This window comes from Carcharodon carcharias, chromosome 14, assembly GCF_017639515.1.
Source record: "Carcharodon carcharias isolate sCarCar2 chromosome 14, sCarCar2.pri, whole genome shotgun sequence".
Taxonomy (NCBI): domain Eukaryota; kingdom Metazoa; phylum Chordata; class Chondrichthyes; order Lamniformes; family Lamnidae; genus Carcharodon; species Carcharodon carcharias.
The window spans coordinates 114,307,866-114,335,682 of NC_054480.1; the positions used below are offsets into that span (position 1 = coordinate 114,307,866).

Sequence of the window (27,817 nt, forward strand, 5' to 3'; positions counted from 1 at the left end):
TACATCTGTATATTATTATATGCCCAGCTCACTGGAATGATCTCCCCATGCTAGATCATCTGGGCATGTCAGCGTGATTGCACGCCAACGTGTTACACAACTGAACATAAGTGACATGCACGTGGCAAACTGCACTTCGCTTGGGGCTTTGAGGTTTGTTTGCCTACCTTGCTTTGGGAGCACTCACGGTCATCAGCGCCAGGCTTCACAGGCAGCACCACGTGACTTTTAGGGAAGTTCATGGGCACGTCTCTACTTATGAGATCAGCCGTAAGGTGGTGGTGGCTTTTCAATGGCTGCAGAGCTAGGGCTTGCTTGGGGAAGGGGGAAAATTGACCTCGGGTAAGGGAAGTGGCTGCAGGGTGAGGGCTGTACTGGGGAAGGGGGGTATCCCAGAGTGTGTGTCGGGCACAGGTTTATCTCAAGATGGTGAGGGCTGAGGACGCAGTCTCCATAGGAGATGAGGCCAGATGGAGACGTGAAGGTTTGTATGAGAGAGTGAGTGGTGATGCCCCTTGAGCTGACAGTGAGTGAGATGCCAGTGAATGTTTGATGGGCTTGTGAGTGTGTGAGTTTAGAGTGATGAGATGGATGCTTGGTGGTTTGGATGAGATCATTCATCTGTTTTCTGCACTGGATGGCCAACTTCTTCTGTGGAGCATTGGCACTGACCACCTCTGCCACCACCTCCCAAGCCAGAGTGGTGACGCTGATGGACCTCCTGCGGGCGGCCAGACTGGGGTGGGAGGGGGGGGTAGAGGACATTGTGGCGGGCTCCAAAGGCGTTCCAGGTATGCATCACTGATTCGGGGCCTGCAGTCTTCTTGCTTTTTGGGACCATGTCTTCTGTGCAGCAGTCCTGGGCTGGAAGCAATGAGAGGAGCGCATGCAGCTACCCTTTAAATACAGCGCCCAGCATGAGGAAGCAGTGAGGTGACGGCGTGGTAGATAAATTGGAGCGAGACAGCATGTTTCCCAGGAATGCATGATTAATGAGGCAGGATTGGGATGATACAACGTGAAAAGCCACCACTGCAGCCGGGGGATAAAACGTTCTTTTTCCCACCCACTACCGGACTTAGTGTAAATCTGGGACAATTCCGCCCTTAGTTAACATTGCCCTTCCCTTTATTTCCAATAGCTTCATACCTCAAGATTGGCCTATTGTATCCTGAAGAAGGAAAAGAACAGGTAGAACTACTACAAGCTGATTGTCGAGAAGGACTGGCTAAAATGAAAAAGTGGTTAAATGCTGGGTACATGGTATACAGTATCACAAGAAAACTAAATTTTTCCTTATTGTCTCTGGATTCCACAAAGAGTCTTCTACCCCTCTAATTAATAAGTGTTGAAGTATTTTGCATTGTGGTATGAAGTTCTCCAATATTATGCTGTTGTCCGTTCTGATGCCTCTGTGTGAACAGAAAGTCTTGATCATTGGGAGGAACTCAGAGACTTAAACTGAGCGGTAATCCCCTCAATGACCTCTTTGGTCATTAGCCCAGCTGTAGCTCCCGCTGACATTCGGCCCTGGTTCTGTCGCTCCTGGGTGCTGTAGTGCAGATTGGTGGAGTTGTGTTGGAGTAAATTAGTATAACCCTCAAGGTCATTCAAGCTATTGCAAGAACTTAAAGAGGCTGGTAAAGAGGAATAAGTGAGGCTCGAGTCTTGGGTCGACAGCTGTAAAGGCTCACTTAAGGAACTTTGCAATGAGTCGTAAATTGAGATGTATTCACTCTGGTGCTCTGGTCCATGCAGGTTGAGTTTAGATACAAGGGGTTTTCCAACATTGACTATTTTCTTCTCCTCTATGAATTCCTCCATTTCTTTATACTGATACTGGAGGCAAATGGAAAAGCTCAGCTCTTTCTATATAACAGGGAGATAAAACACAGAAAATCATTAATTTATGTGATTTTGTCCCCAATTTCCTTTTCCCCATCAACTTGTTGGGATTAAGTTTCACCCTCGAGTACAGTACTGTATCCAAGCTGCCTTTCTCTGTGTGACAATTGCTAATTGGCTTGATAGGATCCATGCCTGACTCCACACATCTAGGAACATAGTGGGCCATTAAGTCCCTTGAGCTTATTCCATTGTTCAGTCAGATCATAGCTGATCTGTGACTTAACTCAAATTTGCCCATAGCCTTCCATACCTTTGGTTAATAAAAATCTATCAATCTCAGATTTAAAATTAACAATTGAGCTAACTGCCATTTGCAGAAAAGAGTTCCAAATTTCTACTACCTTTGCATGTAGAAGTGTTTCCTAATTTCACTTCTGAAAGGTCTAGGTACTGATTTCTAGGCTAGGTACCCTAGTCCTAAACTTCCCAACCAGTGGAAATGGTTTCTCTCTCTCTACCCTATCAGTTCCTCAAAAAATCTTTAAAGCTTTAATCAAATCATCCTTTAACCGTGCAAATTCCAGGGAATACAACCTTAGCTTGTGCAATCCATCCTCATAATTTAACCCATGGAATCTAGGTATCATTCTGGTAAAGCTACACTGCAGGTCTTCTAAGACTAATATATCCTTCCCAAGGTGTGGTGTCCAGAGCTGAACACAGTACTCCAGATGTGGCCTAGCCAGGACTTTGTATAGCTGTAGCATGATTTCTAACTTCTTGTATTCTAAGGCTTCTTGTATTCTAAGGCTTCTAGATATAAAGCCCAGCACTCCATCAGCCTTTCTAATTAGTTTCTGTATCTGCCCATAACACTTTAATAATCTATATGCATGGACCCTTAAGTCTTTTTGGGCCTCCACTGGCTTTAGATTTGTCACTATTTAGAAAGGGTTCTGTTCTATCCTTTTTAGGTTCAAAGTGGATGACCTTGCACTTACCTATATTGAAATTCATTTTCCAAAGTTTTACCCATTCACTTATTTATTAATATCTCTTAGTAATTTTCTGTTCCATTGACACTGCTTACAATGCCATCTATCTTTTGCCATCAACAAACTTTGCTATGTGGTTATTTATGCTGTCATCCATGTCATTAAAAAAGTACAGTGAATAGTAGAAGTTCCAACACAGATCCCTGCGGAACATCACTAGTCACGTCCTGTCAATTGAGTATCTGCCCATTATCCCATTTTTTTGTCTCCTGCTGCTCAGCCAATTTCCTGACAAGTCAATAATTTGCCTTCATTTTCATAAGCTTCCTCTTTAACCAATCCCTTATGAGAGATACACAGACTTTCTGGGAAATGTCAGTGGGCAGTGTCAGGAGCAGGAACCTATGTCCATATTATTCCTAACCATAACTCAAGGACAGTAAAGGCAATTACAACACACCAACTGAGATTAGCTAATTCAGCACATACCACAGAATCAGAAATTTACAGCACAGAGGCCATACAACCCATCATGTCTATGCCAGAGCTATCTAGCCTAATCCCATTTTCCAATTCTTGATCTATAGCCTACTAGGTCCAAGTATTTTTTAAATGCCTCTGCCACGCTTTTAGGCAATGAGTTCCAGACGCTGAGCACCCTCTTGGTGAAGAAAGTTCCCTTTCCAACTCCCCTCTAATCCTTCTACCAATCACTTTAAATCTGATTATTTAACACTCCGCTATCTACTCCATTAGGCCCCTCATAATTTTGGACACCACAACTAAATTAATTTCTCCTCAACCTCTTCCCTCCAAAGAAGTCAACCCCAGCCTATTTATCTTTCCTCAAGGCTAAAATTTTCCAGTCTGGACAATGTCCTCTTTAATCTCCTCTGTACCCTATCTAATACAATCCCATCCTTCCTGTAATGCAGCGATCAGAGCTGTATGCAATACTCCAGCTGTGGCCCAACTAGTAGTTTATACAGTTCTAACATAACCTCCCTGCTTTTCTATTCTATGGCCTTGGCTAATAAATGAAACTATCCTATATGCCTTCTTAATTACCTTTTTAACCTGTCCTGCTACCTTCAGGAATCTTGGACAAGCACTCCAAGGTCCCTCTGTTTTACACTTCTCGGTATTCTACCATTTATTCCCTTGCCTTGTTTGCCATTCCCAAATAAATTACTTCACACCTTTCCAGATTGAATTCCACTTGCCACTTTTCTGCCCACCTGACCAGTCCATTTATACCTTCCTGAAGTTGAACATAGGGGTGGTGGTGGCATAGTGGTATTGTCACTGGACTGGTAATCCAGAGACCCAGAGTGATGCTCTGGGGACCTGGGTTTGAATCGCACCAGAGCAGATGGTGGAATTTGAATTCAATAAAAATCTGGACCATGACCATTGTCGATTGTCGGAAAAACCCATCTGGTTCACTAATGCCCATTAGGGAAAGGGATCTGCTATCCTTACCTGGTCTGGCCTACATGTGACTCCAGACCCATAGCAATGTGGTTGACTCTCAAAGGGTAATAAATGCTGGCATCCATATCCCAAAAAAAAATGAACCAGGAGTAGGCCACTTGGCCTTTCAAGCCTGCAATAAGAATGCCCCTGCTAACCTTACCCCTCCTTGTTTATCAAGAATCTATCTGCCTCTGCTTTGAAAATATTCAACTGCCTTTTGAGGAAGGGAGTTCCAAAGACTCACTACCCTCTAAGAGTAAAAAAAAATCTTCTACTCTCTGTCTTAAATGGGCGACCCTTTATTTTTAAACAGTGACCCTTAGTTCTAGATTCTCCCACAAAAAGAAACATCCTTTCCGCATCGACCCTGTCAAGACCCCTCAGAATCTTATATGTTTCAATCAAGTCGCCTCTTACTCGTCTAAACATCAGCAGATACAAGCCTAGCCTGTCCAATCTTCCCATTGCTGGTATTAGTCTAGTAAACCTTCTCTGAAATGCTTCAAATGCATTTACATTCTTCCTTAAATTAGGAGACCAATACTGTATACAGTATTCCAGATGCGATCTCACCACCATCCTGTATGAATAAAGCATAACCTCCCTAATTATGCATTCAGTTCCCCTTGCAATAAATTATAACATTCTATTAGCTTTCCTAATCACTCGCTTTACCTGCATACTAGCCTTTTGTGATTCGTGCACTAGGACACCCAGATCCCTTTGAACCACAATTTCTCACCATTTAGATAATATGCTTCTTTTTTATTAATCCTGCCAAAATAGACAAGCTCACATTTTCCCACATTATACACCATTTGCCAGATCTTTGCCCACTCACAACTTAATTATGTCCCCTTGTAGCCTCCTTATTTCCCCTTGACAAATTACTTTCCTACCCATCTTTGTAAAAAGATAAATTGTAAAAGGTTAAGGACCCAGCACTGTGGCACACCACTAGTTACATCCTGCCAACCACAAAAAGACCCATTTATGGCTACCTTCTGTTTCATGTTAGCTAGCCAATCTTCTATCCATGCCAATATGTTACCCCCTACATCATGAGCTTTTATTTTCTCCAATAACCTTTGATGTGGCACCTTATCAAATGCCTTCTGGAAATCTAAATACGGTACATCTACCTGTTCCCCTTTACCTACAGCACATGTGACTCCCTCAAAGAACTCCAATAAATTGGCTAAACATGGTTTCCCCTTCACAAAACCACAATGACTCTGTCTGATTGCCTTGAATTTTTCTAAGTGCCCAGCTATAACATTTTTAATAATAGCTTCGAACAATTTCCCTATGTCTGCAGCTTTCTTCCTCACTATCAACCACATGATCAAAACTGGAACCTTTCTGACCAATCACTGGTGCATTTACTTGCTGAGCCATGGGGCCTGTAAAATTATTGGTCTTATAGTGTGGTAAACTGATGCATAAGCTTGGCTCAGTTGATAGCAGTCCTGTCTTTGAGTCAGACGGTTAGAGGCTCAAGACCTACTCTCGGATTTAAAGTTAAGTATAATACAGGCTGACATGTCGGAGTGCTTAATTGTTGTCCTTTGGATAAGATACTAAACTGATGTTCTGCCAGTGTTTCAAGTGGACATTAAACATCCCAAAGGACATGAGCAAGTCCTGGAAATCACTCATCCCTCAACCAAAAACAGCTTAATGAGTCACTCTTCTCATTGCTGTTTGTGAGACATTACTACTTACAAAGTAGCTGCTGCATTCACCTATACAATACACAGCACAAGGTATGTAAAGCACTGTGAGGCAGTTTGGTGCCACATAAACACAAGCTGGTAATTAGGAGTTGGCAATGGTTCCGAGAGTGGGTGCTTACCCTTAGCTTCTGTAGGCCACTAAGCCTTGTGTAGAGACACTTATCTGGATAGTCAAAGTTCCTGACAGTGAAGAGGATGCTGCCTGTTTCCTCAGGGCAGCCTTTGTTTGTGTGCTTCAGGTCTATGTCCAGGTCCTATAAATCAGATAGTTAAAGAGGAAAATCACTTTCAGAACCAGAATTCTGCCATAAATGGGATTGCCCCACCAATGTAGCACCAAAACATACATACAGCAACATTCCAGATTAGTTCTTTATTGCATTTTACTTCCCCCCCCCCCCCCCCCCCCCCCCCCACCCCCTCCACTGCTTTTCCTAAGAGTGCTGACTTTCTTGCTGGGGTGCAGTTAACCCTCTAATACCTCACGGCCAATCTTCATGACCTCAGGCAACATATTCTAACAGGGGTCAGTGGAAAGCAATGAGGAGCTGAAACTCTGTCTCATTTTCCTCTGCTTAACCCAGAAGCATTGAAGCCAACTATAATCTCAATGACTCCTCCAACTGAGAGCAGCTACCTCAGGATAGAGCGGGCATCAATTCTGAATGCAGATATCTGTGTGGCCTGGCATTAATTACCTGTTAGGCTACTGGGAGAATGGAGAAAGTGCAAGCTGCCTAAGAATGACAAGACCTAGCGTAAATTTTCTGATGGGCATTTGTGCTGAGTCTTGGGGCCACTGAGAAAACCTGGAAATCACCAAAGAATTACTACCATGCCTGAAGGTTGGACACCTGCTGCTGTCACAAATCGTGAATGCAACATGATGATCCTCAATACTGAGGAGGGCCCATACTTGGGTACACCCAGCAACATATTAACTCCCTCTCCAGAACTGGTGGCCCCAGCCTCCAAAGACACCAATGTAATGTAAATGGGGATCATTGTAAACTGTCCCTGTGAAAATTCCTTTACTGTTGCGGGGTACACTTAAAATCCACAAGTTCGGTATCAGTGCAAAGCTTTGCACCAATGTTAAACTTGGAGCTTCCATTTGGTGTGACGGATTGAACTGACTCTGAAACAAAGTGGAGTGAGCCTCCCAACTCTTGGAGTCTGCCTCCACTCTGATACCAGGTCGGGTCTTCATGGTGGACTCAGGCCGGAGTTACATTATTACTGCCAAGTCAATGAGAAACAAGCCATTTCGCACCAACATTGTATTGTGAATGATCCTTAAAAAGACTGAGAAGCAGCTTTTTGCATGGTTCCTTACCTCTGAAAAATCAGCCAGTCTGGCTTCACATTTAGTGATGTCCTTCTGAGTTTGTTCTATCCTGGTATAAATAATCATAATGTTTGAAAACTCAGCTGCAAATCCCAGACGAACTGTGACTCCACATTCAAAATGGATATACCTGCTCTCTGGAAGGGCTAGAAAGAACAGACCCATTGGACAGTGAGCAATTTAGATGAAATTCACATCTCTTAAACCCCCAACATTACCACCAATTCCCCTGAAATTGAGACTTCTTTGCAAGCACCCCAAAACTGTAGAACTCCTCACCTATCCCACACTAAGCATTAGAGGACAAGCTATTGGTGAGCAGTGTCCCTTGATAGCACTACTGATGACACCTTCCATTATTATGCTGATAATTGGGAGAAGACTTGTGGGGCAGTAATTGGCTAGATTGGATTTGGCCTGCCTTGTGGACAGGACATACATGGAAAATGGTTGCACAATGTCGGGGAGATGCCAGTGTTGCAATTATACTGGAACATCTTAGCTAGATGCGGGGCCAGTTCAGGAGCACAAATCTTCAGCACAATATCCAGAATATTCTTGGGACCCATAACCTTGAATGTAGGCTGTGTGTGCAGCTATTTTTGTGGGGGGGGGGGATATCAAATTGTCATCTTTGATGCTGGAGGCCTCAGGAGGTGGCTGAGATGGATCATCCAGTCCACACTTCTGGCTGAAAATAGTTGTAAATGCTTAAGCCTTGCCTTTTACACTCACTTGCTGGACTCCACCATCAATGAGGGTGTTTAATTGTCCAACATCATTGACAATCAGATGTGGCAGGAGTGTAGAGCTTTGTTCTGATCTGTTGATTACATGATTGTTTAGCTCCATACATTGCTTGCTGCTTCTGCTGCTTAGCATGCATAAGTAATCCGGTGTTGTAGTTTCACCAGAGTGACACCTCATTTTGAGGTATTCCTGTTGCCGTTCTGGCATGCCCTTTAATACTCCTCATTGAACCAGGGTTGATCAGCTGGCTCGATGGAATGAAGGATAATATGTCTGACCATGAGGTTACAGCTTGCGGTTGAATATATAATTCTGCTGCTGCTAATGGCCCACAGCACCTCATAGATGCCCAGTTTTAAGTTGCTAAATCTGTTCTAAATCTAGAACAGTGGTAGTAACATGATGGAGGGCTTCCTCAGTGTGAAGAAGGGACTTAGTCTTTACCAGGACTGTGTGATGGTCATTCCTACCAATACTGTCATGGACAAATGCATCGGTGATGAGTAGATTGGTGTAGACAAGAGATTTGTTCTGATCTGTTGATTGTATGATTGTTTAGCTCCATGTATTGCTTGCTGCTACTGCTGCTTAGCAAGCAGGTTTTGCCTTCTGGTCAGTTCTCTCACCACCTGCTGCAGGCACAGTCCGTATTGAAAGCTTTGTCCTTCAAGACTCAGCCACTTCAATTAGTAGTGGTGCTACTGACCATCTTGAGTGATGGTCAAATAAGTTTTTCCCTCATGTTGGTTTTCTCAACACCTGCTGCAGGTCCACTTTGACAGAAAAGACCTTGTAGTGACACTGCTGAGCCACTTTTGATGCTGGACATTGAAGTCCCCCATCCAGAGTACACTCTGTGCACTTGCTACCTTCAGTGCTTCTTTTGAGTGCTGTTCAACATGAGGAGTGCTGATTCATCAGCTGATGGAGGGCAGTAGGTGGTAAACAGCAGGAGGTTTCCTTGCCCATGTCTGACCTGATTCCATTAGATTTCATGGGGTCCGGAGTCAATGTTGAAGATTGCCAAGGCTACTCCCTGCCATTGTATACCACTGTGCCACCATCTCTGGTGGATCTGTTCTGCTGTTTCAACAGAACATAAGTTTGGGATGGTGATGGAGAGGTCTGGGACATATGATTCAGTGAATATGACTATGACAGGCTGTTCTTGATTAGCTCTCCAAATTTCAACACAACTGCACTGATATTAGTAAGGAAGACTTTACAAGGTTGACTGGGCTGGGTGGAGTGCATTTGTGGTGTCCAGTACCTACATCAATGCCTGTTGCCACATCTGGTTTTATTCTTATTAGACTTTTTTGCAGTAGCTTGCTAGGTATTTCAGGCACTATTTAAGAATCAACCACATTACTTTGGATCTGGAGTCACATGCAGACCAGAAAGGGTAAAGATAACAGATTTTCTTCCCTATAGAATATTAGTGAAGCAGATGGGCTTTTAAAAAAAATGGTCACCATTGCTGATGCTAGTTTTTTATTACAAATTTATTTAATTAACTGAATTTAAAGTCCCCAGCTGCCATGGTTGGATTTGAACTCACATCTCTGGAATATTAGTCCAAGCCTCTGGATCACTAGTCTAGTATATATCCACTATGCTACCATAACCATCATAGGCCCCTCAGTAGGCTTTTAAAACCTATTATCATCTAACCACTGCTTCCAGAGCTCCACTGTTTCTCTTCCATTCACTTGATCTTTGATGTAAAAGTTCCCTCTGATTTTCTTTCTTACTTGTAACCTCTTTGTCCCCTGGGTTTGTGAGCACTCAACACAGTGAATAATCTTTCTCAATCAATTCCATTTAATGCCTCATGAACCTACAGGATTTCATCTCAAAGGTTCCTTTCCTCGGAATAAAACAACAGAACCAACTTCCTGAACCTTTCTTGAATTCCTCATTCCAGGAACAAACTTCACTGTCCGCTCTCAGGGGAGTTATTTCCTTTCCATGATTCAGTTCCTGGATTTGCTGAATCAATGCTTGCAATAAGAAGGCTTCACCACTTAGACACCAATTACTGGTTTGCTTCTAATGTTTCAGGGAGCCTGTGGCTCACTTTTTAAAAGCACCATCCCAGTGTGGTTTTGAGCCACACAGAACAGAAAACTTCCAGGTTTGATTCCCACTCTATGACAGATTGTCAGATTTCAGCCAGGGGCAGCAGGCAGGGCTACAATTGCCCCAGCTCCTGGGGTTACAAAGGAATAAGTGTACTGGGGTTTCGGCCTGGCATGGACAACAGGCATGGTTCTGATACCCTTCAAACAGGCTGCTGATACTAATCGTATCCAACATGAACAGTAGCCACTGGAGTATGACATGGGAGCACACGTGCTGTTTAAGGGACCATCCCACTGCGGAGACATTCATGGAAATTTATGGAAACACATATTGACGCCAAACCTAGGAGAATTATGCTCTTCTATAAAATGTTCAGTTCTATGAACAGAAAAACATATGACACAAGTTGGAGCATTAAAAGTAGAGAACACTCTCTCATACCGTGGGCTTTGGCCCACTGCAGGTTCCTGGCTGAATACTCATCGTAATAGTTGGGTGGTTTAATGTGATCTGTCAATGATCGTCTCTCTGACAGGCTGCTCCGGATCTCCAAAGCTTGTCTTCCCCTTGTAAGTTCGCACTTCCCCATATCTGAAATCACAAGAGGAAGAGAGGCTGTATGGGAGAAAGTATTATGTTTCTTAAATCATTTATTCAGCTTGCTGACCCCTTCAACTGCATGTCTCAGGGAATTCTAACTCTTCCCCCTTTAGCTTGAATGGAGCAGGCAAGCACTTAAAATGGAGCATTTCTAATTTCCACTCAGTTCTGATGATTGTCCGTTTTAATGCCACAGGTTTTGTCAAGAGCCTTAAATCATGATCACATGACATACACAGGACACCAATGGCATTTTAATCTGCTCCTAAGTAAGCAATTACAATAACAACAACAGTGTCTTAAACATCCAAGATGCTTCACAGGAGGGCTATCAAACAAAACTGGCACCTAGACAGGCAAGGGGATGTTAGGATAGATGACTAAAAGTTTGGTCAAACAGATAAGTTTTAAAAAGTGCAAAAATACCTGGAAAAACTCAGCAGGTCTGGCAGCAACAGTTAACGTTTCGAGTCCGAATGAACCTTCAACAGAACTAAGTAAAAATAGAAGAGGGGTGAAATATAAGTTGATTTAAGGGGAGGATGGGACAAGTAGAGCTGGATAGAGGGCCAGTGATAGGTGGAGATAACCAAAAGATGTCACAGACAAAAGGACAAAGAGGTGTTGAAGGTGGTGATATTATCTAAAGAATGTGCTAATTAAGGGTCGAAAGCAGGACAAGCAAGGTACAGATAGCCCTAGTGGGGGTGGGGTGGGATGAAGGAATCGAAAAAGGCTAAAAGGTAGAGATAAAACAATGAATGGAAATACATTTAAAAATAATGGAAATAGGTGGGAAAAGAAAAATCTATATAAATTATTGGAAAAAAAAGGGGGGAGAAATCGGAAAGGAGGTGGGGATGGAGGAGAGAGTTCATGATCTAAAATTGTTGAACTCAATATTTAGTCCGGAAGGCTGTAAAGTGCCTAGTCGGAAGATGAGATGCTGTTCCTCCAGTTTACGTTGAGCTTCACTGGAACAATGCAGCAGGCCAAGGACAGACATGTGGGCAAGAGAGCAGGATGGAGTGTTGAAATGGCCAGCGACAAGGTGGTCTGGGTAATGCTTGCGGACAGACCAAAGGTGTTCTGCAAAGCGGTCACCCATTCTGTGTTTGGTCTCTCCAATGTAGAGGAAACCGCATTGGGAGCAACGAATGCAGTAGACTAAATTGAGGGAAGTGCAAGTGAAATGCTGCTTCACTTGAAATGAGTGTTTGGGCCCTTGGATGGTGAGGAGAGGGGAAGTAAAGGGGCAGGTGTTGCATCTTCTGCGGTTGCATGGGAAGGTGCTGTGGGAGGGGGTTGAGGTGTAGGGGGTGATGGAGGAGTGGACCAGGGTGTCACAGAGGGAATGATCCCTGCGGAATGCCGCTGGGGGGTGAAGGGAAGATGTGATTGGTGGTGGCATCATGCTGAAGTTGGCGGAAATGGCGGAGGATGATCCTTTGAATGCGGACGCTGGTGGGGTGATAAGTGAGGACAAGGGGGACCCTATCATGTTTCTGGAAGGGAGAGGAAGGTGTGAAGGCGGATGCATGGGAGATGGGCCGGACACGGTTGAGGGCCCTGTCAACCACCTTGGGTGGAAAACCTCAGTTAAGGAAGAAGGAAGACATGTCAGAGGAACTGTTTTTGAAAGTGGCATCATCAGAACAGATGTGACAGAGGCGAAGGAACTGAGAGAATGGGATGGAGTCCTTACAGGAAGCGGGTTGTGAGGAGCTGTAGTCAAGGTAACTGTGGGAGTTGGTAGGCTTTTAATGGATATTGATGGACAGTCTATCACCAGAAATTGAAACAGAGAGGTCAAGGAAGGGAAGGGAAGTGTCAGAGATGGACCATGTGAAAATGATGGATGGGGGGAAATTGGAAGCAAATTTAACAAATTTTTCCAGGTCCAGACGAGAGCATGAAGCAGCACCGAAGTAATCATCGATGTACCAGAGAAAGAGTTGTGGGAGGGGGCCAGAGTAGGACTGGAACAAGGAATGTTCCACATACCTACCCTTAATTAGCACATTCTTTAGATAATATCACCACCTTCAACACCTCTTTGTCCTTTTGTCTGTAACATCTTTTGGTTATCTCCACCTATCACTGGCCCTCTATCCAGATCTACTTGTCCCACCCTCCCCTTAAACCCATTTATATTTCACCTCTCTTCTATTTTTACTTAGTTCTGTTGAAGGGTCATATGGACTCGAAATGTTAAATGGGTCCCTCTGCACAGATGCTGCCAGACCTGCTGAGTTTTTCCAGGTATTTTTGCATTTTTGTTTTTGTTTTGGATTTCCAGCATCCACAGTTTTTTGCTTTTATTTAAATCTAAAAAAGTGTCTTGAAGTGAAGTAAAGGGAAGGTCATGTCTGACTAACATGATTGAACTTTTTGAGAAGATACCATTGAAGGTCAACGATGGTACAATGATTGATGAGGATTTTAGCAAGGCTTTTGACAAGGTCTCAGAAATGTAACAGCTCATGGGTAAAATGGTAAGTTGGACTGAAAATTGGTTCAGTGGCAAGAAGCAAAGGGTAACAGTTGACTAGTTTTTTGTGACTGGAAGGCTGTTTCCAATGAGGATCTGCAGGGTTCAGAACAAGGTCTTTTGCTTTTCATGGTATACATCAATAATTTAGATTTAAATGTAGGAGCCATAATTAAGAAGCTTGCAGATAATACAAAAATTGATCATGTGATTGAAAGCCAGGAAGAAAAGCTTTAGACTGCAGGAATAATTCAATGGACTGGTCAGTTGGACAGAAAAGTGGAAAATGCAATTCATCCGGAGGAGTGTGAGGTAATGCATTTGGGGAAGGCAAACAAGACCAGGGAACATACAATAAATGGTCAGATACTGAAGAGTGTAGAGGAACTGAGGGTTATTGGATGTCCACAGTGCATGTCCACTGATCCCTGAAAGTAGCAAGTATAAGGTGGTTAAAAAGAAAAGTATCCCAGATGATTTTATCAGCCGAGGGATAAAATAGAAGAGTAGGGAGTTTATGCTTGAACTGCAAAAACACCAGTTAGGCCACAACTAGAGTACTCCCTGTTCTCTTGCTCTTCATCCATTTTCTTTCATGCACCTATCTAATTTCACTTTGAATGATGACATATTATCTGCCTCAACCACTAACCCTGGAAGTGAATTCCACAGCCTCATGGCTTTGTGTGTAGATCTTCATTTCTCCTGCTCTTTGTTTACAAGAAGAGAAGCCATTGCTAGATTAGAAAAGAGAGATGATGGTGGAGAGACATTGGAGGAAGATAGTGTGGTCAACCATGTCAAATGCTGCAGATAGGTTGAAATTGTTGAAGAGGAATATTTTATCTTTGTCACAGTCACATAGGATGTCATTTTGGACTTAGATAAGAACCTTTGATAAAAAGCTGAAGAAATAACCTGTCATACACAACACCAGGTCTCTAGGACCATTAGGTCAAGCCTACCTACACCCTTGTCACTTTTTGCTGGAAGCTGCCCTATCCATCCATTCTTGAATGGGCTGTTCTGCACTGCAGGAACAAACCTTCTGTGTGTGGACTGTTATGTAATGCCAGGCAAGGAAATCAGTCACAAGATAAGGGTGCAAGATCATAAAGCAAACGAAAGCAAAAAAAAGAGAAATCACATCTTGTTAAACTATCATTGGAATTTAAGGGACATTTTCAGAATCAATCAAAATTGAAATTAAACTGAAGTACTAGAGGAATTGAGGGTTGCATAAGGAGAGTGAGGGGAAGAGGAGTTGTTTCAAGTAGAAACTGATGGCAAGGGTAGAGGGAGAGGGGCTCTGTTTGTCAGGGAGCTAAAGGTTTGAAGGGAGGAGAAAGAGAAGGCAGAATCCATGGCGTAGTGTTCAATGGTTTAATTGTTCTGTGTTTGATTATGAGAATCTGGTAATTGATCTATGCTCACTGTATTTGATTGATTAAGCCCGGGTGTGGACTCAAGAGTAAACACATACCACTGAAGCTTCTAGAAGCTGAGCTGTAATCATGAGTGTAAACATTTTGTGATTGCAGAGATATTTTAAAGCTCTTCTAAATAAACCTATTGCACAGTTAGAAACTAGTGTCAACTCAACACATGGCTGTACCCTTTCCAAAATATGCCTGGTCAGCAATGTTGGCTTTAGGTACTATCACCTCAAAGGTAAATCAGCAACCGCAGCCCTTAGCAACCACTCCTGGTTTTGTTAAATTACATCAAACACTCTGGATAGGAATAACAGGCTGGCAGTGAGAAGGAGGGGGACAGATCACAACAGGGTCGCTAACTCTAATTGGACATACTCCTGGGAGGTTTTGTCACATGATCTCTTGTCTACAACGGTCACACATTGTCAACCAATCTTTTTCCTAATTTCTATAAACAATAATAAACAGAAGTATTCAAAAAATAATGAAAAAAAACAATAATTTTTCAATGCCCCTATTATTTTCCTCCAGGGTTGTGAACAATAATTACCCAAGAGATTAACGTTCAATTCCTGGGGACAAAGGTAAATCAGGGAGATGAAGAACCAAGGCTGGAAAAATGGAGGCAGAGCTGGCAGAAGCAGGGCTTAGAGAAAGAAGCAGGGAGAACAACAGGGAGAGGATAAGAGAAGAAACCAGTGGGATAATAGAGACATTAAGCAGGATAGGAGAGAAAAGAATACACAAGGAGAAGGTCAACTGAGGGAGGGAGAAAGAGGGAAAGAGGAAAACCATTATTAATTATCTGCAGCTAAATGCTGGAATTATACAAGGTCTGAAAGCAAATTGTCGCTCTCTTAGGGATGCACTGCATGACTGCATGGCAACATGAACAGGAGAGTGAGACACTTCACATCCTAGGTTAAGGGAGAGAGAGAATGAGGCTGACAGGAGGAAGAATGTGCAGTAGGCAAGAAGCGACTGATGTCATTCAGAGACTCAAAACAGACAGCAAATTGAAACTTTGAGATATAGGAAAAGAGGATAAGATGGGAAGGTTAGAGTAAATGAAATAGTGAAGCAGTCTAAATAAAGCATCATTACCATTGTGACAGTTGAGGCACGTCACAAGCACTTCCTATTGGGACAGGAAATCCCAGTGTAGTGATACACTTTTTAAAACATGATTTTTGGAACAAAACGTCATTTAATGCTTTGAAAACATGGAACCTAAAAGCTGTGTAGACAGCCCAATGTTTAAATGCTCCACTCATGCTGCTGAACTGTGCACAGCAGCAAACCCCAGGTGCAATCCAAATTAAGAATGACCATTTGAACAAGACAATGAAGAGCAGCTAGTGCCCATGAAATTGTGCCCAGACATGGGTTGGCACCTGTGGGGGAGGATATGCAAACTGCTAGACAGGAAGGAACTGCTTCATCTCTACTGCGTCAGTGCCCTCAGGGACACACTGAGTGAAGCAGGAAAAACTCTTTCTTTTCTGTTTGAATAGGCCAAATCCAATTCTAAATCCAGTTGGGAAGTAGGGTCAGTAGATAATCAGGGGTTACGGTTCACCCTCCCCCAAATAAACACCAATGAGGTGGAATAAAAACAGAAGATGCTGGAAAAACTCAGCAGGTCTAGCAGTATCTGTGGAAAGAGAAACAGAGTTAATGTTTCGAGTCTATATGACCCTTCTTCAGAGCTGAAGAGAAGTGGAAATGTGATGAAATTTATACTGTGTAAGGGGGGTGGGGTAGGTGGAGCTGGATAGAAGGCCAGCGCTAGGTGGGGACAAAGGAGGGATTGACAAAGATGCCATAAACTAATGGACAAAGGGAGTGTTAATGGTCATGGTTAGTGCTAAAAAACGGAGCTGATAGTGGCATAAAGGTAAGAAAGCAGATTGTGATAATAACAGAACAAGGGTAGCATTGTGTGAAAGAACAACATGTAAAAAGTAACAGATGGCCCTGTAGGGGATGGGGTGGGGAGAGGGGCAGTTGTGGGGAAAAGAAAGGATAGAAAATGGGATAGAAGGGGGGATAAAAAACAAGAATAAATGAATAAAATTAAAAATAAATTGATAAAAAATAGAAATGAATGTAGAAGAAAGGGGTTTTTAAAAAGGTGGTGAGGATGGAAGAGAGAGTTCATGATCTGAAGTTGTTGAACTCAATGTTAAGTCCAGAAGGCTGTAAAGTGCCTAATCAGAAGATGAGGTGCTGTTCCTCCAGTTTGCCTTGGACTTCACTGGAACATTGCAGCAGGCCAAGGACGGATGTGTGGGCATGAGAACAGGATGATGTGTTGAAATTGCAAGCGACAGGAAGGTCTGGGTCATGTTTGCGGACAGACGGGAGGTGTTCTGCAAAGCGGTCACTCATTCTGCTTCACCAGAAAGGAGTGTTTGGGCCCTTGGATGGTGAGGAGGGAGGAGGTAAAAGGGCAGGTGTTGCACCTTCTGCGATTGTATGGGAAAGTGCCGTGGGAAGAAGATGAGGTGTTGGAGGTGATGAAGGATTGGACTACGCTGATAGGGAGGTGAGGGGAAGATATGTTTGGCGATGGCATCATGCTGGAGTTGGTGGAAATGGTGGAGGGTGATTCTTTGAATGCGGAGGCTGGTGAGGTGAAAAGTTGAGGACAAGGGGGACCCTATCATGGTTCTGGGACGAAGGAGAAGGTGTGAGGGCAGAAGCACGGGAGATGGGTTGGACATGGTTGAGGGCCCTGTCAACCACAGTGGGGGGTAAACCTCAGTTAAAGAAGAAGGAAGAGATGTCAGAAGCACCATTTTGGAAGGTGGCATCATCAGAACAGATGTGACAGAGGCAAAGGAACTGAGAGAATTATAGGAAGCAGGGTGTGAGGAGCTGTAGTTGAGGTAGCTGTGGGGCTTGTAATGAATATTGGTGGATAGTCTATCACCAGAAATGGAGACAGAGAGGTCAAGGAAGGAATGGCAAGTGTCGAAGATGGACCATATGAAGGTAATAGAGGGGTGGAAATTGGAAGCAAAATTGATAAATTTTTCCAGGTCCGGGCAAGAACATGAAGCAGCACCGAAGCAGTCATCGATGTACCGAAAGTAGTTGTGGGAGGTGGCCTGATTAGGACTGAAACAAGGAATGTTCCACATACCCCATAAAGAAACAGGCATAACTGGGGCCCATGTGGGTACCCATAGCCACACCTTTTATTTGGAGGAAATGAGACAAGTTTAGGGCGAAATTGTTCAGTGAGAGAACAAGTTCAGCCAGACAGAGGAGAGTAGCGGTAGATGGGGATTGCTCGGGCCTCTGTTCAAGGAAGAAGCAGAGAGCGCTCAGACCATCCCGGTGGGGAATGGAGGTGTAGAGGGATTGGATGTCCGTGGTGAAGAGGAGGCGGTTGGGTCCAGGGAACTGGAAATTGTTGATATGACATAGGGCATCAAAGGAATCACGGATGTACATGGGGAGAGACTGAACAAGGGGAGAGAGAACACAGTCAAGATAGGAAGAAATGAGTTCCGTGGGGCAGGAACAGGCTGACATGATCAGTCTATCGAGACAGTCCTGTTTGTAGATTTTGGGGAGGAAATAGAAGCAGGCTGTTCGGGGTTGGGAGACTGAGGTTGAAAGCTATAGAGGGAAGATCTCCAGAGGAGATGAGGTCAGTGACAGTCGGTAGTTGCTGGAGTTGGTGGAAATGACAGAGGATGATCCTTTGAATGCGGAGGCTGGTGGGGTGAAAAGTGAGGACAAGGGGGACATTATCATGCTTCTGGGAGGGAGGAATGAGTACAGTGAGATGGGTACAGTGCCCAGAAATGGACAGGCAGCCAGATTGCCCCAGGCCAACAGGGAGATGGGATATACCAGATTGGATTAGTACAACATGATCGTAAAGAACATTAACGGGTTTGCATAAAAAGGGGGAAAAATTGAATTCCTTTTTTAATGTGCAATGTTTCCAGCCCTTTGTGACCCAGTGCCTGAAGTGAGCATGGTCTTAACCCACTGAGGACAGCTTTATTCTTTGTGTAAAATTTAATTCACCTTCTGCAACTTTATCCAGCAAGACAGTGATTTTTTCATCCTCCAATAAACGTTTCTTCAGGAAGCTGATGAAAATCCCATTTGAAAGCTCCCCTTGGCTGATTTCATATGCCTCTGCATCCGGGCAACTGGAAAAGTTCAATAATTGACAAGCCCATGGATCATTAACACTCTCTGAAACGAGTCAACCACATGGTCAGGGGCTGATTAATGCCCATCAATCAGCCTCCCACTCTCCATTTACATTACAGCTCGCCCTGAGGACCACCACCACCTGGACCAGTGCCTAAGGTAGTAATATCACCTGGACTGGCACCAGAAGTAGGACCAGCACCTGGACTGGCACCTGAAATAGGACCACCACCTGGACTGGCACCTGAAATAGGACCACCACCTGGACTGGCGCATGAGATAGGACCACCACCTGGACTGGCATCCAAGTTAGGACCACCATCTGGATTGGCACCCGAGAGGACCAGCACTTGGACTGATGCATGAGATAGGACTAGCACCTGAGATAGGACCACTGACGGGCTAGTACCTAAAGTAGTACTATCATCTGGACCAGCACCTGAGATAGGGCCATCACCTGTACTGGTGCATGAAATAGGACCATTACCTGGATTGGCACCTAAGATAGGATCCCTACCTAGAATGGGATCCGAGATAGGACTTCCACCTGAACTGGTGCATGAAATAGCACCACAAACTGGATTGGCGCATGAAAAACGACCACCACCTGGACTGGTGCATGAGATAGGACCACCTTCTGGATTGATGCCTGAAATAAGACCACCATTTGGACTAATGCCTGAGATAAGACCACCATCTGGACTGACACACGAGATAGGACTACCACCTGGTTTGGGGCCTGAGATTGGACCACCACTTGGATTGGCACTTGAGACAGGACTACCAACATGACATCAATGAAACAGGTTATCTGGGCATTATCACATTGCTGTTTATGGGAGCTTGCTGTGCACAATATGAAAAGCACATTTCCTACATTTCAAGGGTGAGTACACTTCAAAGAATAGTTAATTGGCTGTGAAACAGTTTCACATGTCCTGAGGTTGTGAAAAGCGCTATCAAAGTTATTTAGTTCTATGACAATGCAGTGACTGAAGTTGGGATACCTCTAAGAGGCGACACTGTAAATAATTACAAAATTAGACTGGCTAAAGTTAGAGAGGATAAAGAACAGCTGTATTCCTTACGTGGCATAACCATAGACAATATTTGCTGTGACTCTCAAGGCTTCCATTTGTGGAATGATTTCATCATGCATGTTCCTGGGAAGATAAAGTTACAAAGGAGCCCTTATAGTCATGTTTACACATTGTCAGCCCTTTCTTTTGTAGCATCATCCTTTTTGTCATTTAATCATTTCTGCCCTCCCTCCTAACACAGACCGCTGCCTTTGCTCTTTCCTTTTACCTCAACATCACCCCCACCCACCCCCCCAACCCCTCACCATCCCCGACCTCTTTTTCTTGGCTCTAAGTCTGCTTAAAAGCTGCTCCTCTCTCACATCTTCCAGTTCTGATGTAAGTTCATCAGCCTGAAATGTTAACTTTCTCTCTCTGAGGATGCTGCCTGATCTGCTGAGTATTTCCAGCAATTTTGGTTTTTATTCCCTGAAGCTGGTTTATCTTTGTTTTCCCCAGTGATGCTGATCAAGGTGAGAGATGTTTGTGACGGGGAATGAAAAATTTCACCTTTCAGACAACCTCTCCACCCAATTCCGAGTGGGCATGGGCCTACACCCTGACTCTGGTCCAAGAGTGAAGTAACAACTGTGTTTGGAATGACCATAGGATGTCCCATGTGGGGACTTTAAAAAAACCATAGCAGTAATGTTCTTCAGAGGATGGGACACATGGACTGTATTGGAGCAAATTAGAAGAGGCTTTAAGCAGCTTTACAGCCCAAGTGTTGGGAGAGAGAGAAAACTATACCGCTCCCCAAAATTACCTATGAATTCTGCAGCTTATCATTCTCTGACCTGGCTGCACTGTGGCACAGCATAGAGGGACATTTACTCTACATCTGATCTGTGCTGTGCCTGCACAGGAAATGTTTGATGCATCAACTGCAGAGGGAGCTCTGTTCTGTATCTAACCCGGAGCTTCCCAGACTGTGGGTTGTGACCCCCAGTGGGGTCGCGAGATGAGATTTTGGGCTCCCATGGAGCTCGGCTGATTTTTGACACTGTAAGGGCCCTTAAATGTTTGTGTTTTTTTCTATTGGTGGACATGACCTAATGGACTGCTGTTTGAGGCCTGATTGCTGCTGCAAAAGAAAACATGTGAAAAGGTGGGTGTTCAGCAACTTCTCCCCTGCTCAACAGCTTTGGGGGTCACACAAAGTCTGAGGCATTTAAATGGGGCCACAATGGGAAAAAGTTTGGGAAGCAATGATCTGACCCAGACCACACCTGCCCTGGAAGTGTTATCATGGGACAGTGTAGAGAGAGTTTCACTCCACATCTAACCCATGCTGTATCTGCCCTCAGTGCCCTGGGTGTGTTTGATGATGCCTGCACCATTCCCCAATACTGAACACAGAAAGAGAGTTTAAGAATGAAATTCTCTTTTTCCACACCTTTTGCGACACATGTCAAGGAGGAAGATATTCAGCCCAGTTTGTTTCTCCTGCATCAACTGCAGAATGTTTTGGACACACAGGCAGTGTTTGGATGTGTAGGAACCTGGAGCATCAATGGGAACCATGAAGCTGTTCCCATAGTTTTCATATCCATGGCCGGCGTAGTAAAGCAAACCTGAGGAAAAAGTGAATGTTCAGCTACCTTTAATAAAAAGAGAGACCCTGAACTCACAGCCACCTCCCCCCCTTCACCCTGTATCACACCCAATACCTCCCGACCAAGAAACCCTGTGTCACGCAAAACCACCCCTGCCAACAACAGATGCCCTGTGCCACATCCAACACCCAACCCAACCATGACACTCTGTGTCACACCCAACAGTCCCCGAACAATACAGACCCCCTGTGTCACATCCAAAACTCATCCAACATCCTAGACTTCCAATGCCCGCGCCCAACAGCCTCCATAACAACACAAAATCCCTGCATCATATCAAATCCTCTCCCCAACAGCACAGACACATTAACTCACATCGACCTACATCCCAACCGCCCCCAACAATACAGATACCCAGCATTCACACTTAACTTTCCTCAATAACATAGAGTCCCTGCCTCACCTGGCTCTGAGATTCAAATCTCAGACTCTGCTAAACTAGCTCATCTGAAATCAAGTTGCAATAAATGGTGTTCCAGTTGGTTTCAGCACCCTAGGTTAGTGAGTGGAGAATCAGGCCGATTTACTGTTCCTGATCACTATCCGGTAATCCTTGCAAGGAATGCAGGTCGAGAACAGGATCAGTAGGACTGCAATGCTCCTATGGTCAAATACCTCAACAACACTCCAGAAAAGTAGAGCTGGCAGATGGCTGCTGGAGCCCATGGAACTCAGCCCAGATTCAGAAGAGGGGAGGAACCAGAAATTTGCGGGGAGGTAGCCTGTTTAAACCTGGGCTGGAAAAGTTAACTTGTAAGTACCATACACTCCCTTGTCAAGAAGCAGCAGGAATTCATACACAGCTCTGTGCATCTCGAGTCTGGTGAGGTCGAGCAGGGACACAACCTTGAAGTCGAGCTGGCGAAGGAGGTTTGTGAGCTCATGCACATCTACCATTGGAGCCTTCAGCTGCTTGTGGTGTAAATAATTCATGTTCCCCATTAGCAGAGCCACCTTGTCTGTTGCTGAAAGAAACAAGGACTGAGTGAGCAATTGGGACCAGCATTGCAAGTCCCCTCTGTATTGTCTGAAATCAGAGCAACAGAGCATGTCAGATTTCAGTGTCAGCATCAAACATTTTTAGAGCAGGTATAGGTAGCATAGGTCAGAGTTCATAGTGACATTCATGCTACTATTCCCAATTACATATCTCAGCCCCAAGCTCAGGGAATGCACACATGCAACTTTTCCTACCTCAGGGGCACTTCGTGTGAATTGGGGGTAGTTTTCAAATGTGGGTCCTAGCCCACTAAATAAGGGTTGAAACTGGTCAAACTTATTTCACACAGGAAAAGCCCCACCTGTTGTTGGTTTACATTGTACCAAAGCCCCTAATGCAAAGAGTCTAATCCATCGGTCACCCCATCATCAAGCCACTCAGGTCAGGATTATTACATTGAAGCATATGACGAATCTGATGTCTGATGCTCCTAAAGCTTATCATGAACTACTAGTGAATATAAAAGGATAAATTCATTTATTCATGTGGATCTACTCCAGAGACTTAAACACAAAAATCTAAGCTGACACAGAGAGTGCTGCACTATCAGAGGTGGTGTCTGCCAGGTCAGATGATAAATCGAGATCCCATGGCGCTATTCTGCAGAAGAGCAAGTAAGTTCTCTCTAGTGCCCTGGTCAATATTTATTCCCCAATCAACATCAGTAAAAAAACATGATTTGGTCATTATCACATTACTGTTTGTGGAATCTTGCTGTGCATAAATTGATTGCCATGTTTCTAACCTCACCACAGTGATAACACTTCAAAGAAAAAAGTATTCATTGGCTGTAAGGTGCTTTGAAACACCTTGATGTTGTAAAAATCACTATACTTTGGTCCTTGTATTTATGTAGCAGTGGAGGGGTTGGTGAGGATGTCGGGGGTGCTAGTGTTAACCCTTTTCTGTTTTTTCTCTATTATCACATTTCTTCATCCATCTAACCTGAGACTGTTCCCAGTGTAGACATTGCCCATTGTAGCCAATCTCCAGGATCTGCAGTGTGACTCAAATCTTTACCCAGTGACCCATGGGCGAGTGCCCATCTGGACAGCAGGATCAATGTGGACAAGATCAAATATTCTGCTGACACACACTGTCCAGCTTCACCCTATAACTAACACACAGTGTCCTTTTTGGAAAGAAAATACAAAGTGATTTGAAAACTGTGCAAATTTACCATAGAAATCCTCAGGTCGATGGAGAGTTTTCAGCAGTGGTCCAAGGCTGGAATCTGTAGGAAAGCACAGCAAAACATCAACTGATCTTTCATCAGAGACAGAGCAAGCAAAAGGGATCATCACTGACCAGAGTTTAGATCCTCCAGGTTCAGACCCTCGCTGGTCGGGATTCAGACCCTCACTGACCAGGATTCTGATCCCACCGACTGGATTCAGACCGCAACTGACTGGGATTCTGACCCTCGCTGACTTGGATTCAGACGCTCACTGACTGGGTTTCAGACCTTCACTGGCTGGGATTCAGACCCTCACTGACTGGGATTCAGATCCTCACTGACTGGGATTCAGATCCTCACTGACTGGATTCTGACCCTCACCGACCGGATTCTGACCCCACTGACCAGGATTCTGACCCTCACCCACTGGATTCAGACCCCCACTGACCGGGATTCTGACCCTCACTGACCGGGATTCTGACCCTCACTGACCGGGATTCTGACCCTCACTGACTGGGATTCTGACCCTCACTGACCGGGATTCTGACCCTCACTGACCAGGATTCTGACCCATCACAAGATCGCTCAAAGATATTTCACAGAAGTTTATTCAGACACCAAGGCAAAGAAAGATATTAGGACTGGTGACTAAAAAACTGGTCAAAGTGCTTAGTTTTAAGCTGAAGGGGGAGGTGCGAAGATTTAAAGAGGAAATTCCAGAGCTTATGGCATGAAAGTCTGAAGGCACATCCACCAATGGTTGGGCGAAGGAGTGTCAGTTTACAAGAGCCAGAGTTGAAGAAACGCAGAGTCCTCAGCAGGCTAAAGGGCTGGAACAGGAAACAGAGATAGGGAGGTGAGACGCAATGCAGGGAATTATACATGAGAGTAAAATATTTAAATTGGAGACTCTGGGAGACTGGGAACCAATATCGGTCAGTGAGCATGGAGGTTTTGGGTGATTGCCACATGACATGAAATAGAATATGGGCAAGTGTGTTGGATAAGCTAAACCATTCAGAAACCATTACCTTCATCAGTGCCCACGAGGAATGCCTCATTAAAGGAGGTATTGGGTCCTGAAAGGATAAAGAAGAAATATGAACTTGTGACAGCGGTAACCATGACAACAGTGGAGGTTTGTTAAAATAAAAAGTCCTCAAGTTGATATTGACATTGCAATGCAGGAAAAAACACAGCAGCTAGAACACATCTCAATGCCTCACATTTCACTTAGGTGCTAAGTTGATAGTAAAAGATTTGTATTTTTTCAATCAGGGTTTAAGTTTTATTATTTCTGCAATAAGTGCAACACCAAATATTAAACTGAATTATATAGGACCCAAAGATCCAAAGGTCAATCACCCAGTCTGTGCTTTTTAAAAAAAATACATATAATTAGTTCTCAGGATGTGGTTTACACTGGCAAGGCCACTTTTACTGCTCTGACTGCTCTGAGGAGTAACGATGATGTTTATCATTGAACTTGGCAGCATTTGTTTATAAAATGAGTGATTTGCTCAGCCACACTAGAGAACATGAAGAGTCAACAATGTGGTCATCAGACTGGGGACATTGGCGGGCTCAATTTTCTGATGGGCACTGGCAAAGTAGCTGGGTTTTTTTTAGAAGCATATTGATTAGCGTCGGCAGCCCACAAATTATCAAAATTTATTTTGAGTTGAGTTTCACAACTTGCCAAAGGAGGGGTTGAGCTCGCAAGCTCCAAGTTGCCAATCTCATCACATCAACAGATTTTTTATTCATTCACGGGACGTGGGTGTTGCTGGCAAGGCCAGCATTTGTTGTCCATCCATAATCGCCCTTGAGAAGGTGGTGGTGAGTTGCCTTCTTGAACCACTGCAGTCCATGTGGTGTAGGTACACCTACAGTGCTGTTAGGAAGGGAGTTCCAGGATAGTGAAGGAACAGGGATATATTTCCAAATCAGGATGGTGTGTAGCTTGAAGGGGAACTTGCAGGTGGTGGTGTTCCCATACAGCTGCTGCCCTTGTCCTTCTAGGTGGCAGAAGTTGTGGGTTTGGAAGGTGCAGTCAACAAAGGCTTGGCGACGGTACACTGTACTCCAGAGGTGGAAGGAGTGAATGTTTAAGGTGGTCGATGGGGTGCCTATCTAGCTGCTGCTTTGACCTTGATAGTATTGAAATTCTTGAGTGTTGTTGGAATTGTACTCATCCAGGCAAGAGGAGAGTATTCCATCAGCTAACCATAGCCAGGTTAGCAGTAGGGATGCTACAATTAGCCTCAGTGCCTCTAGACTAGGGAAATGAAAAAAACAACCAGGGTTCCTGTATTTATCCAGTGATCTCTGCCATTTGTGTTGATAGTAGGTGAGGATAAGACAGGCCTCATCAGGCAGACATGGTCAAATAGACTGTTCTCATTGAAGAGGTACCTGGCAGTCGATAGCAATAAATAGATGATGTGACATAGGATTTGAGCAACAGCGTGTTGGATGAGCGAAGCCATTCTGAAAACATTACCTTCATCAGTGCCCACAAGAAAAGCTTCATTGAAGAAGGTATTGATTGGGTTATTAAAGGATAAAGAAGAAACATAATTTTGGGCAATAATAAAACCATACCTCAGTACGAGTCAGTTTTTAAGGAGATGAGAGGAGAAAACAGAGTAGAAAATTTTCCAGAGGGACAATTAGCATAGACATTGGTGTATATGTCAACCTTTGAAGACTCAAAAAATTTTTCCAACAATGGGGTTTGATGTATACACCAAGTATAAAAGTGAACTGCTGGAGTGGGAGTGGGTAGTTGCCTTTTTGAAATGTCATCAGCATCCGACAAAAAGAGTGGGCGTATCTAAAGCTTCCATGCATCTTCGCAACACAGCCCGTATCACCTGCTTGATCTCTTGTGCCTAGTTGTAAGGTATCGATAAGCAAAACATGCATTTATGAGGTGAAAAATTGAGGCTGACTACTAATGTGAGTATAGCATGTCATGGTTGAAAAGAGGGGTTGACTTACATGCCAAGTGTATGCAAAATCATAATTTTTGGGATCAAAACAATGGGGTTGTCTTATGCACTGGGTTAAATTACACACCGAGATATATGATAATTACATTGAACATACCGATCTCCACAGCTACAATCTTGCTCCAGACCTCATGATAAAGATTGAACACATGACAACAATAGTGCCCACGATCAGCAGTCGTGACTCCATTGATCTGGGTTTAAAATTGATAACAGGGAAATAAGTACACCTTTCCTGATGAGATAATTCATGCCACCATTTGATAATGTTCTTTCAGGCAGTAAGTTGGTTGTAAGAACAGAGAACCAGCTCGGTTAAACCAACAAGTTTTCCTTTGACTCCTTTCCATAGAAGGAAGAGTATGGCCCACGTCTACTCATTGTCCTTTAACATGGAGTTGGTCTTACAATGAAGCTTACAATGCTGAGGCACAAGACATCAAGGTCTCCAACAACAACTTACAACTTGCCCTAGGGCTTCAGTGGCAATCAATAGGGAGGCCCCAGGTGCTTAGAAGGTCTTTGGTTCTGCGTTCAAGTTGGTTGATCTCATCCCAGCAGGAAGAGGGGGGAGGTAGAATGTTGCATTTGATCTCAGTGCCTCTAGGTCTAGGAGGGGCCAATCAGCAGGAACCCTGCTCTTGTTGGTTCTCTGGGGATCCCTGCTGGAATTGCATGCACATGAGCATCAGGTAAGGAGAGGACCAGGCTTCCTCGTTCTTCATGGTTCATCATCCTACTGACGCTCTCAAGAATGATCAGTCATAAAGTAAAGGAGGATAGCCATGGCTCAATGGTGTCTCTCTTGCCTCTGAATTAGAAGATCATGGGTTCAGCCCATCTCCAGAGAATTGAGCGTATAATCCTAGCTGGCTGTTCAGTTCAGTAATGAGGGAGCGCTGCATTGTCAGAGGACTCTTTTTTCAAATAAAACATTTAAACCAAGGCTACCTGTGTCCCGTCAGGCCAACATAAAAGATTCCAGGG

The 27,817-nt window shown here is 44.1% G+C and overlaps 1 protein-coding gene across 1 annotated transcript in view; it reads right to left on the reverse strand.

Annotated features, from left to right (window-relative positions):
- Positions 1-589: 589 nt before the first annotated feature.
- The window catches only part of LOC121287211 (mucosa-associated lymphoid tissue lymphoma translocation protein 1-like), a 41,167-nt gene continuing 13,939 nt past the window's right edge, over positions 590-27,817 (reverse strand). The window contains exons 6-16 of the mRNA XM_041204884.1: positions 26,928-27,024; positions 24,848-24,895; positions 23,820-23,873; positions 22,401-22,604; positions 21,420-21,597; positions 20,033-20,107; positions 18,813-18,940; positions 10,680-10,829; positions 7,392-7,549; positions 6,175-6,309; positions 590-1,869 (exon numbers count right to left, since the gene is read on the reverse strand). Coding sequence (XP_041060818.1) covers positions 1,435-1,869; positions 6,175-6,309; positions 7,392-7,549; positions 10,680-10,829; positions 18,813-18,940; positions 20,033-20,107; positions 21,420-21,597; positions 22,401-22,604; positions 23,820-23,873; positions 24,848-24,895; positions 26,928-27,024 — 1,662 coding nt within the window. The 3' untranslated portion in view covers positions 590-1,434. The remainder of the gene's footprint in view (positions 1,870-6,174; positions 6,310-7,391; positions 7,550-10,679; positions 10,830-18,812; positions 18,941-20,032; positions 20,108-21,419; positions 21,598-22,400; positions 22,605-23,819; positions 23,874-24,847; positions 24,896-26,927; positions 27,025-27,817) is intronic.